This window comes from Schistocerca piceifrons, chromosome 2 (assembly GCF_021461385.2).
Source record: "Schistocerca piceifrons isolate TAMUIC-IGC-003096 chromosome 2, iqSchPice1.1, whole genome shotgun sequence".
Taxonomy (NCBI): domain Eukaryota; kingdom Metazoa; phylum Arthropoda; class Insecta; order Orthoptera; family Acrididae; genus Schistocerca; species Schistocerca piceifrons.
In genome coordinates this window covers 263,821,155-263,837,750 of record NC_060139.1, presented here as the reverse complement: position 1 = coordinate 263,837,750, position 16,596 = coordinate 263,821,155, and the positions used below count along the sequence as shown (strand labels likewise).

Below are 16,596 nucleotides of genomic sequence, written 5' to 3'. Positions count from 1 at the left end.
AAGGAATCTATTTTAATCGCAATTTTAAAACCAGCAAAGGATCGGACAGACCCTGGTAGTTACCATAGTATTAGCCTGACAAGCTGCGTAGGAAAGACACTGGAGCGTATGGTCAATTGGTGCCTAGTGTGGGTTCTGGAAACTAGGTTCCTACTCAGTCCCTCCCAGTGTGGGTTCAGGAGGTATCGCTCCACTCTCGATAACCTGATCCTGCTCGAAGCTGCAATTCAACAAGCTTTTCTTTGTAAACAACACTTTATCGGTGTTTTCTTCGATTTGGAAAAGGCCTACAACACTACCTGGAGGCATAATATTTTGTCGCAGCTCCATCAGTGGGGATTCCGTGGACGTATACCAACCTTCATAGGGTCCTTTCTCTCGGACAGATATTTTAGATACAGGGTTGGGAATGTCTTGTCTGCCCATTTTAAGCAGGAGAATGGTGTCCCTCAAGGGAGTGTCTTAAATGTCACGGCTTTCACCATAGCAACAAATAGTATTACAACCACAGTGCGACATCCAGCACTATGTTCCTTATTTGTGAACGACTTCTCCATCTTCTGTGCATCCTCCAGCCTCACCACGGCTTCTCGACAATTGCAACTGACGATCAGGCAGTTGGAGGAATGGTCTCGCACCACAGGTTTTAAATTCTCATTAGAGAAAACAGTTTGCGTTGCTGTCTGTTTAATTTGTCCGTTTTAAAACTGGGGGACACTGATCTCACTTTTAAAGAAAAGGTGAAGTATCTGGGTCTTACCTTTTATGAGAAGTTAACATGGTTACCACGTATTAAAGAACTGAGACTGAGATATCTCAAGGCGTTAAACATCCTTAAATGTGTCAGTCATAGGTCTTGGGGAGCCGACAAATCATGTTTGCTCCAACTTTATAAGGCCTTTGTGCGACTCCAACTTGAATACGGATGCCAGATTTATGGGACAGCAAAGCCTTCATACCTTAAAATGCTGGATACAGTTCACCATGAGGGTATTAGGCTATCAACAGGAGCCTATCGCACGAGCCCTGTTGTTTGTTAGTGTGCTGTTAGTTTGTGTGCTGAGGCTGGTGAGCCTCCACTGTCTATTCGACGTCTTCTTCTCGTGGTACGCCGAGCATATAGGGCATTGTCCATTCTTAATTCGCTAGCATCCAGTTATGTTGTTCAGCCGCCACTGGAACGGCTGTTCGATCGTCAACCACAAGCGACACGGCCATTTGGGATCTGTGCAAGAGCCTTGAATTACTACAGGTGGTGAGCATTAAGGTCCAAAGTCAGGGGTTGAGTAGGGCATCCCCCTGGCAACTACCAAGGCCTAGATTGCACTTAGAACTGACTGCTTACAAGAAGCATTGTACCCCAGACCATGTTTTCAAAAATAAATTTAATGAAATTTTACATAGCCACCCAGATTTTATTACCGTCTACACGAATGGTTCTAAGCAAGGAGATGTTTTCGGTTGTTCTGTCGTGTTCCCCGACACTGTCCTCAGGATAGGGTTCCCAGAGCAGTTTTCAGTTTATTATGTGGAATTGTTTGCTATCCTTAGGGCAATGGAGCAGATGGGACGGCGCCATGACAAAAAATTTGTCATCTGCCCCGATTCTCAAAGTGCCCTTCTCACTGTTGGACAGATGTACCCAGCAGATCGGATGGTGCGTTGGTGGGAGTCCCAGTGGCTGGTAGTGAGGAACAATAAACTACATTCTATCAAGACTTAAGTGTGACCATGGATCACCTCCTCCTGCTCGCAACGGTGTGAAGAAGTAGCACTTACTCGGCTTAGAGTGAGACATTATCCACTGACACATGGCTTCCTCTTATGTTGGGAGGAGCCCCCAGTATGTCAGTGCGACATCTGTTAACTGAGTGTGTTTTATATGACTATCTGAGGGTTGAACTGGGTCTCCCACAGGATCTTCCCTGTATTTTAACCGATAATGGGGCGAGTGTCGTTCGTGCCTTTAAATTTTGTGTGGTGTCCAGAATTCTTCCCAAAATACTTGGTGTGAGATCTTAATGTATCACAGAGTGACTGGATCACATATTACTTCTAAGTCGTCATCCAGTCTCATCATCATCATCAAGAAAGATACAGTGTTCCTTTGGATATGCTTGCATGTTCAAAGGAACAGCCGTTATGAAATGCATTCATAGTTGCAAATATGAACAGCTGTCAGCTGTGTGTACTCCACTAAAATCCAGAGTTGAAACAATCCGGAAACACTGTTGTTAACCTTTCCACCAAAATCCTAAGCCCCCTCAGAAGTTTGTCCTATCCAAAGGCCTTACCTTCAGTCCTATGTTGGGCTTGTGAAGACCTACTCTCCTTCTATTGATACCTGCAATGTAAACATTTCCTTGCCACCTATTCCTCCAACCAAAGCCAATCTAACCTCAACACTCAGTCTTGCCTCTCCCAGTTTGTACCGTCATCCAACTATAATCATCCCCACTCTCATCTAACCACACCCTGGTCACCTTCCAGGAATTCCTTACCTCAAACTTGGCCTCATGTTGTTTTTCCAGCTCCCTTCTTAAGAACACCATCCTTTCAGCACAGCAGTGTACAGTTTCAAAACAGACCCTGACCTTATCATCCTACTTCCAGACCAATCTGAACTGGAGCAACTGAACCATATCCTTCACCAGGGCTTTGATTATGTCATAGTACCCTGAACTGAGGGACGTCCTACCCAGAATCCTTCCCACCCTTCCTAAAGTGGTCCGTCACCCACCAAACCTACACATCATCTTAGTCCATCCGTATGCCAGTCGCACTCCCAACCTGTTGCCACAAGGATCATATCCTTGTGGAAAATCTAAATGCAAGACCTGCCCAATCCACCTAGCCAGCACTTCCTATTCCAGTCCTGTCACCAGCTTATCCTATCCCATCAGAGGGTGGGCAACCAGTGAAAGCACCTGTACTATATGCCAGGTCTGTTGCAACCACTGCACAGCTTTTTATATTGGTATGACTACCAACCAGCTGTCCATCAGTTTCCTTGGCCACCCCCAAACTGTGACCAAGAGCGAAGTGGACCAGTCTGGGGCACAGCCTGCAGCTGAACATAACATACTGGATTTCAAGGGCTGCTTCACAATCCAGGCTATCTGGATACTTCACTCCAACACCAGCTACTTGGAACTGTGCAGATGAGAGTTACCCTTAAAACACATTTTGTGTGCCCAAAATTATCCTGTCCTCACCCTCCAGTAATGTACTGTCCCCACACCCTCCACTCTACAGTTGCCACCCCCTTGCCCTATCTCCTCCTCCCTATTCATGTCCCCTCACCCTCAGCATGCGCCCATCTCTGCCAACAAACCCACCGATTTTCCCCTGTTTCTGTTCCTCTCCTTTTCGCTCTCCTTCCCGTACCCCTCCTTCTCCTCCCACCACCACAGCCTCCCAATGTTGCACCTGACACTCTTGTCTTGCTGCTAACTAGTCCCTGCATGCTCTGCCAGACAGATTTTCCAACCTGTACTTTCCATTGTTCGAACTGTGTTTTTAGTCTTGCAAGTGTGTGCACAATCTGGACAAATAAGCAGCTCGGAGTAGATATAATGCTATACTTCAACAGAACATGTAGTCGTCCTAATGGAAAAGCCACGTGTAACACTATTATGCTGGGAATTGTGCATATGGTATAATGTTACCCCTTTACAGTATTTGACCGTAATAAATGAATGTAGGACCTTTCTGTTCCAAGTTCATTGATTGGTTTGTCTAGTGGTTTTGTGGTCGCCAGCCTATCTAGGCAAAGAAATGGTTAAGTCTCACAAGGGGAAGGCCTCAGACACAGCCAACCGATTCAGCTCAAATTTGGCTCCTCCCTTGTGTACAACCTAAAACGAAGGGCTCCAAGATATTTTGACTCAACACCCTCCTGTTTTTGAGAAAGTCACCCCTAAAAATTATAAAGAGCCATCAACTCAAAATAGGTGGGATTGATAAATAATTGTAAATAGAGCATTTTTCATCATTAGGTATGGGGTCCACAAATGTGTACGTTTCCAGAAATCGAGGAAAGAAACTCTTACAATTGCCCCATATGTATCCACATGGTAAACACCTTTTGCCGAGAGTGCCGATAAGGCAACGGCCGAGGTAACTGGCTGGCAAGGGGATAACCCAGGATCAAATCTCGAGGAAACCTAGCGGATGTTATTCTTCTCATTTGTATTTTTCCTTATCTCAATTGATAGGGGTAGGAACGTTATTAAGGTAAGTAAATCAATAAGGAATGATGAAAAGGTAGGCAAATAAATTTCTCAAACCTCTTGAGATAGTAAACAAGTAAAATGTTACTCCTGGTCACTTTACAATGGCTCTTCCAGTCACTGTTATGTGTCCTCACTTTTTCTCAAACAACTATATGGATGGTACTTGTCATATAAACATTAGAAACAAACATTCTCACGGCACCAAGAACATCTAATGAATGCAATCTTTCGACAGATACACTGTTCCTTCCAAAGGGAAGGTGGAAAACAAACTTTGTTTACATTTAAAAAGATGTCTTTTTCGGGAATTAATTGTGATGCGTACCATGCATATGATATCATTGCCTGAAAAAGTGGTGCTGAAAGTTCCTTATGAATTATGCTGTGAGTTGTTATTGCATCCATTCGTTTGTGCAATTCCCACCGGGTTTCCAGAAGCACACTGCAGTTCTGAAGCCTCAAAATAAAGTTTTAACCTGGCAGTACAAATAAACATTACAGGGATGGCATACAGCTGTGCAGTTTGGGGGTATTACTTTTACCGTGCACGTCGGGTGACCCTCTTCATCTGTGAACATGGTGTCATACATTAGAGTATTAGTCTGTCCACCGTAGGAATCCAATATTAGCCAAAACTTGTTACCAGCAACTTATGGTTTTAAAACACTCTCAAGAAATGTTCTGTAAATCGCATTTGCCAATTTCCCAGGTTTGGAGCAAGTAGCGTTAACATTTTTCAACGAGTAGGTTAAGCAATTGAGCTCTTCTGTGACCCGAGGATCAAATGTAACATTAGTTTCCTGTAAACACAGGAAAACCTTAGGCAACAGTTTTCCAGAGGCTGTGATGGCATATTGCGCCAAGTATGAATGTATTAGTTTTTTTACTACCAACTGGGACAAGGGTTTATTTTTTTCTCCTTTATGCGGTAACGTGCGTCGAATGTTCACCCAATATTCACATGCTGTTTGATCGGTGTTCATCATGTAATCACGATTAAAACTGGTAACAGGTGATGCCAGAGATAATGACAGAGCAAACGTAAAACCTTTATTGGTCTTATATGGAAGCACTGCAGTTGCAGCCCACTTCTGGAGTATTCTCGTTGTTACATTCTCATTATGACAACAAGACTCGACAAATCCGTCTTACTTCCACTTATTTATCACCTGGTATGTGTAGTATTTTGTCACTCCTTTAACAATATCATTTACCCACAATTTTAGGTTGTTCTTCCTTTTCAGGGCAGATGTTGCTCCACTCTTTTGCAGTGTTTCTAGATTCCAATTTGGATGATTCCTGGCTAGCACTACCGCCTTTACTTTTACTTCAAGAGGTATAGTGCCAAAGTTCACTTGTTTAGTAACCGGTTTGCAATACTCATTGGGTACAGATGAAGCACAGGTTGCCTGCGACGTGGACATTGTCAAAGTGTTACGACCATTTTGTGATTCACTATTTGTGATTTATTCCACTGAATCACCTTCTGCTTCGCCTTCATGGTATAGTTCCTCAGTACCAACAAAAGTCATTTCATTCATCAGCTAAAAAAATCACTCGACAATGGCCACTCCTATCAATCTGGAATGCTGAGAAATAGAACTGTTGCTTCTGGTAATAATACGACGGTCTCGCAACGCTTTCACACACCAAAACACAGCGTCGGTAACTTCTCACTTGCCATCGTCTGTGACAGCCTCCCAACTTTATATTTCTACAGTGGTCGAAGGGTGTACATCCTCCATTATTCAGATTATGCAACTGAAAAAATGAAAACCGTACAGTATCGTCAAGATTCGATCCCATTTTATGTGCTTCCCAGCCAGTTAACTTAGCCGTTGTGCTATCCCCCCCTCCCGTTCTTGTTGATCCCTTCCTTCAGTTTTTTTATTACAGAGACCGGCTAGCTCTCTGACCGAACACTCTGAGCTACCGTGTCGGCATTATTGGCACGCTCAGTGAAAAGCGTTTACCAAGTGGGTACATAAGCGGCAATTGCAAAAGTTTCTTTCCTGGATTTCTGGAAAAGTATGTGTTTGCGGACCCCAGTTATCTATCGATCCCGCCAATTTTGAGTCGATTGCTCATCATGACCTTCAGGGTTGATTTTCACAAAAATGGGAGGGTGTTAGCCAAAATATCTTAGTCCTTCATTTTAGGTTGTAGACAAGCGACCTGTGAAATTTGAAATGAATCAGTTGGCCTTGTCTGAGCCCTTTCACTTCAAAGAGAAGCAGAAGAAGTAAATTTGACCTACTTTCCTGCTGTTCCCTAAAATATTGTCACAAGTAAATATAAATTTGAGGATATGGTTCTAAGAAAGACACATGAATCTTCTAGCTACTACAACCCCATATATAGCTATATAATTTTGATCTAAAAAGCCACAAATTTTTAATTTTTTTGTTACTATGTGCTAAAAAAAATTGACGAGGGGGGGGGGGGGGACACCTCTATGTTTGCATTTTGTGTAACCAACAAATTAAATACTTAAATATTCTAATAGCATAATACACACGTTGAGAAGGATGTAGGTTGCAGTAGGTACTGTGAGATGAAGAGGCTTGCACTGGATAGAGTAGCATGGAGAGCTGCATCAAACCAGTCTCAGGACTGAAGACCACAACAACAACAATACACACATTTAAATTTATTAAGATATTTTGTTTACATGTCTCTTAATGAATGATCCGTCAAAAGCCAAAGGTACGCAGGGTGTGGTCACACTATATTGTTATTCAGTAATTTTACGCAACCCTACTTCAGTGTTACTGAACCACATAAGCAATTTTCTTTTCATGACTCTTCGTACTTTACTGAATTTTATTTATAAATGAAAGAATTTTATCTGAACTTCACTCAAAACGTGACTCTTTCACTTTACTTACTGCCACAAAGAAAAGATACTAAGAAAATTAAAATTGTTTAATTTGTCTGAAGGTATCTACTTCAGTACACAAGCAAAACTTCCCATGTTATGTAAGTTATACAGTACTTCTACATTTTACTGTAAAAGTTACTTCACAACTATTATTTTCAGACATTTATTCAAAGACAAAAATCAATGCTTGTAGATACTGAATGAAGCACTTCAAATGTTTTTATGACAGGTTTATATGGAATAATCAAACACCAGGAAAGAACTCTTTCTAGGCGAATGATTACAGGGTCAACTAAATTTTATGTTTAACGCAATAATTATTCAAAAAAAGTTAATTTTCAATTAATGGTTCACACTTCTGCAATTCTAATTATACAGATCGTAACCTGTTGACTGTAGGTGATAAGTGTGGCAGATAGTGATGGTGGCTACACTACCCTTTGTACAGCTTAAAGGTTTCTTGAATATGGGCTAATTAATTCTTCTTTGTGCCATTTTAATATCCATAACATAGCCCAACTATTGTACCAAAGCTGTAACAATTTAGCAGTTGTCATTGAAGGCTGTTGTGCAAAAATTTCCGGGCAAGACAGTGCCTTCTCCGTCTGAGTGTTGCTTCTTTCACTGCTAGCTACAGACTGTGTGTTTTCGTTCCCACTCGCTGTACAGGTAGTGCACCAAAAAGCCATGCCAACTTTTATACTCTCACAGGCACTTATGTACAATACAAAAGCAGTTCAGCTTTGTTTTACGTAACACACATCAAACAGGGTGCAGCACTTAAATCCGGACTAATTTCAATTTGGATTTCCTGCCCTGTCGTAGTTCAGCCGGATATCGCAATTGGTATTCTTGAAAACCATAGGCATCGGATGGAGTACAACCAAAGAGCCACGATTATCAAAAGTCTTCACGCTGGGCATTCGCCCACTGAAATAGTTCGATGTTTGGGTACCCAAGATCAACTGTTTACGAGACAGTGGCCAAAAGTAATGCTTTGAAGAAGTCTAGGAAAGGTTCCACTGACCCGCCAAGGAAACCTCATTCAAGGAAACATATGTCACGAACTGTGGCAGTCATCGAAAAGGATCGGACACTGATTTCGGATGACATGGGCAATTGTTGAGGAAATGACACCAGTATCGAATGTCAGTGAGCAAACAATATGTCGGATGGCAGAGGAGGACCTATTACAAGCCATGTAGTCCAAAACTGGTTCTCGGATAACGTTGACATGTTCTGGTCAAAGGAGTTCTGACCCCCGAGTAGCCCGGATTTGAACCCGCTCAACTACTATGTTTGAAGCATAGCTGGAAGAGTTACAGTAAGAGAAGGCACCCTAATGTTGCTTCTCTATGCACCGCTATTGAGGCATCATTTGTGAATATGGACAGTGCTGTTTCACAGAATGCGTGCGACCAGTTCAGGACAAGATTGAATGCGATCATTGTGGCTGGGGGGAGGGGGTTACGTTGAACAATGTTACTCTTGAAAGATACCACTACTTATATGTAAAAGAAATTTCATTTTCATTTGTACTTTGGTTTAATAAATTTGCTTTTAAAAACAGTTTCATGTTTCTGGATTTAAGCAATGCACCCCACACACATTGTCGCCAAGTGCGTACCATTTTATACAAATGACAACTTGCACAAATGTATAAAATTACGCACACAAACATTTTCATTTTGTTAATCTGTGACAAAATGTTAGTAAATTATGTGTTTCACTTTTTTTACATAATTTACAAACATACATTAACAAAGTACTCTAACATCATATATATCATACTTTTCAAATATTCTTTGCGTATTGCAGAAATATTATGACAAATTTTAAATGCAAAAAGTTTTTATAAATTTAGATGACTGAATAATAGTGTTATATAGAGACTGTCGCATTTTCTTTAAGTAAAAAACAAATCCAGGAGATGAATGTACATGCATTAAGACCTACATATGCGACAGTGGACTTAACAGTCAAATCGGTTTTCTCCTCCATACCACCAACATTGGTTGCAAGTAAATTTTCACCATAGATTGAAGTTCATCACTTGAGGCTGGCTGGCAGTGCCTAATTATGTCTTGGCAATATCGAAATCACTATCTCCACTGGTAATGTAATAGGCAGTTGAAAGAAAGGGAAAAAAAAACTGCTACAGGGGAAGATTTAAAGCTCTCAGATCAGACTGCGCTGCTTTTGAGTAGTGATCCAGATGGTGCTCCAAGCAGTGATATGGTGGGTATTGAAGTCTGCTAGAAGGAGCCAGCAACTCCACTAAATGACCTCCAAAAATGTCACAGTGTCCCCACCTAGATAGAAGATATTACAAAAATACCGTCTCGCCAGTAACTTGGCTTCTGCTTTACTTGGGAATTTAACTGGATTTGAGGTAAATATGAGAAATTTAGATTTCTAGCCCAGGGAAGAATTGTGTACTTGTGTTTACAAGAACATGCCTTTAAATTCACTGATACTCCTGCACTGTGGTCCTATAGCCTCCACAGGGAGTATGATCTTAGTGGGAAGAGACCTAGAAGACATGGGGCAGAGCACTCCTTGCCACTTTTGTGGAATCATCTTCTGATATTGAGCTTTCATCGCACTCCCCTCCTCCATGCTTAGTGGGAAGTAGTCAATGATTTGCTTTCCAGCAGCCATTTCCTGACTTGGATACACCTAAGAGAGAGCAGTAGCCTTGAAAGTGTACGTCAATGTGGGCACTCAGAAAGACAAGCTGAATGTCGTACAATCCGGTAACTTTATTTGAATAAATAAAGAGCAAAAGAGCAGACACAGTTCATGTGCCAGCTAACTGCTGAGTAGTTTGTTAATGCTCTCTGAACCAGCAAATCACCACTGACGATACTGAGGGCTACCAACACTACCAGTGACAAAGTTTTCAAATTGCCCTGTCTCATTGTGGGAGCAGAATTCAGCACTGCCTATGGCACAAGACTTACAAAATGTCCTGCTCATCTTGTAACTTATTTCCACAAGTTGGTTTAGGTGTTACTACCTAGGAGGAGTTTCCTTCAGAAGGCACGTGGTACTACGTATGGGATCCTCTTCTTATCAAATGATGATACTGAATTGTGACGTCTTTTCAGATAGTTTTATTAAACAAGAGAATGATTTCCCTCAAGGTAATGTTGGAAGTGTGGAACTATGAACTGTACATTGTCCACAGAAAGGGGCCCTGTTCGGTACTTCTTATTTTTCAATGTTTTGCTCTTCATGTAGCTTCCAATCAACCACATGGCAGTTTCAGTTAGCAACTAAATAAAAATTTGTGTGAGTTCTTTTTAACCATTCATGAAATTTTTATTTTCCAGAAATTAGAATCAAGGGGGCTGTTTTTTAAATTTTAACTATTAAATGAGAAAGAATACTTTTGATGTAAGTTGGCCTCTGTCGAAATGGTGGGGTATGGGAAGAATCAGCAGTAGTAGTGAGGGTTCCATTGGCAGTGGCTGCATCTGATACACTAGTGCATAAATCTCTCGTTTATCTCTTCTGACGTAAATTTAAGTGGATCACACTAGCTCATATGTGTATGAAGTACTCATTTTGCATTTATTGTACTCTGAAACTGCAGTGCCAGGCTGTGTATGATGGAAATAGTGATACCCAAGTCTGAAACATAATGAGGAGTGGTTAATAGTTGCCCCCAAGAGTGCATCATCTGTGTGTGGATGAACATATCTTAGATGAGTCCTGTCAAAGGATTTTTATTTTCCCAGTGATAAGCTTATGTTGTTTGTCCTATCTTGGAGATACGAAACCACAATACCTCGAAGCACTCAGTACATTAAAACTTGTCTCAGTACCTGGGCCATAGGCAAAATTTTGCAGCTACATCTTTATAGAACTTTCGTACGGATTTGGTTTTGTGATTATGGATCTACTGTCCATTCTGCTTGAAGACCTCAATGCAGTACACCATGTAGTAATCTTGTTGGACACAGTGGCGTTTATATCCAGCCTCATCCCCATCAGTGAGGATCTCCTCTTTATGTAACATGAGTACAAAATTTATTGTATTCTTCATTCACTTGCACCTCATGCCTTCGCTAAGCCGCCTGTAGAACAGTTTCTCAGTAACTGTTTGTAGGGAATGATGCCTTTTGAGACTGATGCACACACAAAAATGGAAACTACTACTGTAGGTAAACACAAAAGCACATCACTATATAAGAGATTAAAGTATTTACCACGTAAAGGTATTGAGTCTCAGGCAGGCACAATGAAAAGTCCGCTAAACATTTGAGCTTTTGGACAAAGTCATTCTTGGAGATTATAAAACACACACATTCACAAAGCACAGCTCCCCCCCCCCCCCCCAATCTCTCTCTCTCTCTCTCTCTCTCTCTCTCTCTCTCTCTCTGTGCCACTGTCTCTGATCACTGAGGCCCAATTACAGACTGCAGTTGTGTCAGATGTGAGCAGCAATCTTTCGTGGGTGATGTGGGGGAATGAGGGTGCCACAGAGTTTAGAGACTTGGAGGGGATGGGAGGGTGGAAAAGGAAGTGAAAGGGGAGGGAGGGGAGTCATTCCACGTGCACATGCATGAACGTTTGCTTGTGGTAACTATTTATTTCCAGAATGAATCTTTCACTCTGCAGCATAGTGTGCACTGTTTCTTAGTCTAGTTTACAATTTTAATCAGCTAGAAAGTTTCAGAATTATTTACTGTTGATCGCTGTTAATCACATCTCAGTGTTTTGGATGTATACTAAGAACATTAGTTGTTTAGCACACATAAATGCTATTATCATCAAATTCTTCATCATTGATGGTATATGTCATGGGTACAACAAGTTCACCTCCTCCTTCATCAGTAGCAGCTCCAATGAATGTATTGCCATGTATGAAACAAATCAGAATAGGAATCTCACTTCGTAGAACTGTGTTAAAACATTTGTGTTAATACATAAGAAAGGTAACTGGACTATATATACAACTTTTCTTTTACAGGAATTGCTGAGTTGGTTTTTAATACAATCCAGGCTGCCGACATTGATATGCGCACAGAATTATACAAACACATAGTGTTATCTGGTGGGTCAACCATGTACCCAGGTTTACCAAGCAGACTGGAAAGGGAAATCAAGCAGCTGTACCTTGAACGAGTTCTTAAGAATGACATTGACAAATTATCTGTAAGTTACTTCTAATTAATTTTGTAATTGTACAACCATAAGCATAACACTAGACTATAGAAATAAATACATGAAAGTATGCACAGAACATCTGTAGAGTTGGGAAGTTGGAAAGAGGTACTGGTAGCTTGTAGCTGTGGGTTGTGCCTAGGTAGTTCGGTGTGTGCAACACTTGGTTTTAACATGTCCCTGTTTGTGGTAATAGAAAGCAGAGTAATGAAAAATCTGGATAGCTTGTGCATTTGTGGACCTAGAGAAGATCTTTGGTAATGTAAGGTGGTTTAGCATTCATTATCATTGGAAGATTAATACAGAAATCCACAGATGATGTAAAACAGCTACAATAAAAGTGTAAGGTCAAGAAAGAAAACTTCTTATTAAGAAGGGTTAGATATGGTGTTCCAGCTTATCACCACTATTGTTCAACTTGTTAATCAAAGAAGCAATAAAGAAATAAAGTTGAAGGGAACAAGCACCAATGCTGACTTCTGTAGATGACATGGACTTTCTAGCCATATGTAAGGAAGGCCTGCTGAAAGGAATATACATAGCACAGATTATGGCCTAAGATTAAAGAAAACAAAGGTAAATGTGGGGGAAGAGTTGTAGAAATCAGAACTTCAGCTAGCTTAACATTAAAATTGGAAACGACATAGTGGCAGAGGAAGTGAAAGAATTTCGTGTCTGAAGCAAGGTTACACAGAATGACTAAAGCATCAAGCATGTCGGAAGAAGTTTGGCACAGGTGAAGAAAGCTTTACTCAGTAAGAATGCTGCTGCTATCAGATATTGATATAAAACTGAGAAAATAATTCCTGAAAACTGTACACCTGGAGCTCAGTATTGTATTTATGGGAAATGTGGAGACAAAGAAACTGGAAGGTTTTGCATTTTGAGAACGGAAGAACTATATATGAAAAACATCTGGGAGAGAAAGGGCAAATTAGCAGGACATCTACTATGAAGTTCAAGCACCTAAAGGAGATGGAGAAGGGAAAAATAATGGGAAGTAACATGACTATAATAATCAAAATAGATGACAAACTATGTTTGGTGTTGTAGTTACATAGAGATGAAAAGATAAGCACAAGGTGGGACAAGATGGAGGACATCTTCAAACCAGTCATAAGACTGATGATTGAGAACTTCGCTACCATGGTTTCTTTCACTGCAGAATAAGGTTTTGTAGTAATTTTGTGTTGTGCAGAATTACAGTATATCAAAAAATGAGAGATGAAGATTGATGTAAAAGCTGTAATTGCAAGAAAAAGTGTAGAATTGTGCACTGAAATCATAATAAAACTTAATCCTTTACAATTTGTTTGTTCTTCAAAATGCAGCAGGGGAGAGGAGGAAAGGGGGCAGTTACTGAGAGCTGTCAGGACACTGATTTACATGTCTATCTGGATGTCCTGATTTAGATTGTCAAGGTCCTTGAATTACTTCAGGCGTAATTTGACAAGTTTCCTGCATGATGATCACCACTCCTCCTCTTCCTTACTATGTCCAACTGGACTGATGTTTTGTGTTTAATGTCACTGTTAAAATATGTCTTCAGTTACCAGCCTACTACATATGTATAATATTAATTCATTTGTGTGGCAGTGTCTGAAAACTTGAAACTAATGTACAGATCCCATTGTTTCAGAAATTCAAAATACGCATAGAAGACCCTCCTCGGCGAAAGGACATGGTATTCATTGGTGGAGCTGTTCTAGCAGATGTTATGAAAGATCGAGATACGTTCTGGATGACCAATGAAGAATATCAGGAGAAAGGTGTTGGTGTACTAAAGAAACTAGGTGCTAGATCCAGCTAGAACGGCCAGAATTTATGGGATGTTATTGCAATTGGCATGACTTTCATTGCCTTTGAGGCATTTTATAAAAGCAAGTTGCATTTATAGTAGCAGGATTCCGGCTTGGAAGTTGTGCAAACTTTACTTGCTGGAGAGTCCATTGTGTCATTAAAAATGCACATCACAATCCAGTAAAATGTTTTATGTACTTTTTTCTGTTTAAAATGGTCATTCAGTGTCTTTACAAATCATATTGTTAAAATGCATACTTACTCTAATTCATTGCACCTTTTTTCAGAAGTATTAGTACAATGTGTGTTGGCAGAAATAGTGAGCATTAAGGCACCCAATTAATGTGGTAAGATCAAGATCACAGTAAATTAATTTTTAATTTATTAAAGTTTTCAAGAAAGAGGGACCTCAATTGAGTCCTCAGCCAAGCAAAATGTGAACTTTTAACTATTTATAGATGGAAAATAATTGTACCTCATTTATTGTTGAATATTTTAAATGTCATAGTGATGAAGTACAGCCACACTCTTCCAAAGGAGCATAAAGAATGGCCTACAGTGTTCCTAAGCAACTAAATTACAAATAGGTTGTGTATACAATTGCTGTTGTACAACATGTATATCTAGAGCAGACATTTTTAAATCTGATAAAGAACACCAGTATTTTAAAAACGACATAACGTAGAATATAAGAACCTTAAGTTTGTTTTGTAATGTGTTAAATGAGAATACTGTTATTGGAGCACGTGTGTGCGTATATATGTCTACATGAAGGACAAAAGTTTTGTTAATACAAGAGTTTGTATTCTAAAGAAGTTAGTATTTATTTAGAAATAAATTTCTTATTTTGTCATGTAACTTTAATATGTAAAATGTTTTAAAAATCTTGTATATAAATATATGTTTTGATTTTTCTTACTTTCTGTTTTTAAAACAGAAATAGAATTCCTTGAGCAATAATTAGTGGTATTGACAGGAAATTTATATGTATTAGTAAGTTGACACATTTCTCTACAGAATTTATAATTTGGAAAATTCAGTGATTAGTACTGAACTTTTAAATTTGATAGATTCATCTTGACCTCTTGACATGTTAATTTACTTAGACTTGTTCATGGAATATCATTAGCAGAACATGCCTTAATGAAAGTCTCTAAGAGTCTGTGATCTAGAGAAATACTGTCCAGTGTGTTAACATTTGCAGTTTTGGATTTAATGTATCATTAAAGCCAAATCAAAAACAGCCTGTTATGTTACCCCAGGTGAATTTGAGTTTTCTGGCGTAGTATGTCATATTTCCTACATAGTGTGGTTAGCGGAGAAAAAATTTAGCTTTAAAAACATGCCTTCTGCCAAGAATAAAATGTAACAAAGGTACCAGGGAAATGTAAAATATTGAGATTGTTACAGTTTTCAACCCTGAATTTATCTTCTTTGGATATTTTCTCAGTTTCTTCTTCAAAAACGGGAAGTAACAATTGTTGTGATATTTTCTCAGGTGAACAAAGTAAATTATTTGCTAACAGTTTTCCATCAGAGACAGAGTGAATTTCAGCAAAATAAGATTTGTAATATACACTTCTTGACACCTGTAATAATATTGAAATAAGTGATTAGGTAAAATGGATGTGACTATCACATTTTTATGTCTTCAAATTATTGATTTGGTATGACTTGCAGTTTTCCCTTCTTCATCAAAGGTTTTCCTCAACAACAGTAAAATGCATTAAGGACAGTTTAAGATTGATGCTCGAAAGTACCCTATTGAGGGCAAAACTTGATATTTGTAGTGTGAAGAATTAATTGATAAGATTAAGCAAAGGACTGTAATGTTTCAAATGGTTCTTTATATTTATAATTCACTGTGTTTACGGATTTTAGATCAGACTGCTAATTTCCATCAGTTAGGCAGCATATGGTTAGTGCATGTACTATGTGAGTGACAATACAAAGGATGTAACATTTATTTTAGATCAAAGTAAGACATATATATTAATGGAGACGAGAATCATCTATTCACTTGCTGCTGAAATATTGATAATCATTGCAGGGTTGACTAACATTTTGACAAAAATGTGGATTCTGAAGCTTAATTTTTTAATTCTTCACCTGGGAAAATACAAAGATAAGGAACAGAAAAGGAAAATAGAATTCACCAATTATCATTTCTGTGCTATTGAGCTGTGAAATTTTAAACCAAAAATAGAGAAAAAATATTAAAGCATGCCGTTCCACATGAACACTAATTTCATGACTGGATACACGAGATTCTATAAGAGATGCGAAGGTATTCAGCCACTGCCCACAAAGTAACATCATTTTCTAAACATTCCAGACGTTACCTAAATAATGTGCTATTGAAGTGGCAGTCTTTTGTGTATATCATGAGAGAGATTTAACAATAAAAACAATCAATTATTGATAAAATTATTTAATTAGGTAGATAAAAAATCTACTCACCAAGGGGCGACAGAACAAACACATAAAATACTGTTGTGATTGGCAAGC

General features: G+C 39.3%; 1 protein-coding gene across 2 annotated transcripts in view; it reads left to right on the top strand.

Annotated features, from left to right (window-relative positions):
* Positions 1 to 14,950, top strand: part of LOC124777305 (actin-related protein 2-B) — a 70,056-nt gene extending 55,106 nt beyond the window's left edge. Inside the window, exons 9-10 of one of the 2 annotated variants that reach the window (XM_047252659.1) lie at positions 12,095 to 12,279; positions 13,928 to 14,950. In XM_047252659.1, coding sequence (XP_047108615.1) covers positions 12,095 to 12,279; positions 13,928 to 14,098 — 356 coding nt within the window. In that variant the 3' untranslated portion in view covers positions 14,099 to 14,950. The remainder of the gene's footprint in view (positions 1 to 12,094; positions 12,280 to 13,927) is intronic. The other variant, XM_047252660.1, reaches the window with a different exon arrangement.
* Positions 14,951 to 16,596: the final 1,646 nt, after the last annotated feature.